We start from the raw sequence: 815 nt of genomic DNA on the forward strand, positions 1-815 counted from the left end.
ACCAACTGCGCCGGGCCGGCCGATTGCACGGCCTGCATCAATGGCACGCTCCTGCACGCCGGGGCCTGCGTGGCCGCCTGCCCGGCCGGGACCTTTGCGAGTGGCGCCGAGTGCGCCGCCTGCGTGGCCAACTGCTCGGCCTGCACGACGACGGCCGCGTGCGCCACTTGCGCGGCGGGCCATTTCCTGCATGCCGGGGCCTGTGTGGCCGCCTGCCCGGGGGGCACATTCGCCGATGGCGGCACCTGTGTCGCCTGCGGCCATGGGTGCACCGCATGCACCGGCGCTGCCACATGCACTGGCTGCACGTCCGGCTGGCTCCTGCACCAGGGGGCCTGCGTGGCCGCCTGCCCGGGGGGGTTCTTCCCGGATGGCGCGCAGTGCGCCGCCTGCGGGGCCGATTGCGCCGCCTGCTCCGGCGCCTCCGACTGCAGCATGTGCACCGGCGACCGGCTTCTTCACCAGGGCGCCTGCGTGGCCGGCTGTCCTGGCGGCTTCTTCCCCCGGGCCCGGAGCTCGTGCGCGGCCTGCAGCGAGCACTGCACCACCTGCCTCGATGAGGGGACCTGCACGGACTGCGCCCCCGGCTACCCGCTGCATGGGGACGCCTGCGTGGCCGACTGCCCGGGGGGCTTCTTCGACAAGGACAATGTCTGCACCGCCTGCATGGCCGGGTGCGACACATGTGTCGAAGCGGCCGTGTGCGACACCTGTGCCGCCGACAAGGCCAAGTACCAGGGCCAATGTCTGAGTGCCTGCCCGGCCGGGACATTCCCGGCTGCCGCTCCCGGTGATTTGGACCGCACCGCCTGCCT

The 815-nt window shown here is 73.0% G+C and overlaps 1 protein-coding gene across 1 annotated transcript in view; it reads left to right on the plus strand.

Annotated features, from left to right (window-relative positions):
• Positions 1 to 158, plus strand: part of H696_06307 (hypothetical protein) — a gene marked incomplete at both ends in the record, with an annotated part of 8,305 nt that extends 8,147 nt beyond the window's left edge. Inside the window, one exon of the mRNA XM_009500049.1 lies at positions 112 to 158. Coding sequence (XP_009498324.1) covers positions 112 to 158 — 47 coding nt within the window. The remainder of the gene's footprint in view (positions 1 to 111) is intronic.
• Positions 159 to 815: the final 657 nt, after the last annotated feature.

The sequence above is a fragment of the Fonticula alba genome, assembly GCF_000388065.1.
Source record: "Fonticula alba strain ATCC 38817 unplaced genomic scaffold supercont2.71, whole genome shotgun sequence".
NCBI lineage: Eukaryota > Rotosphaerida > Fonticulaceae > Fonticula > Fonticula alba.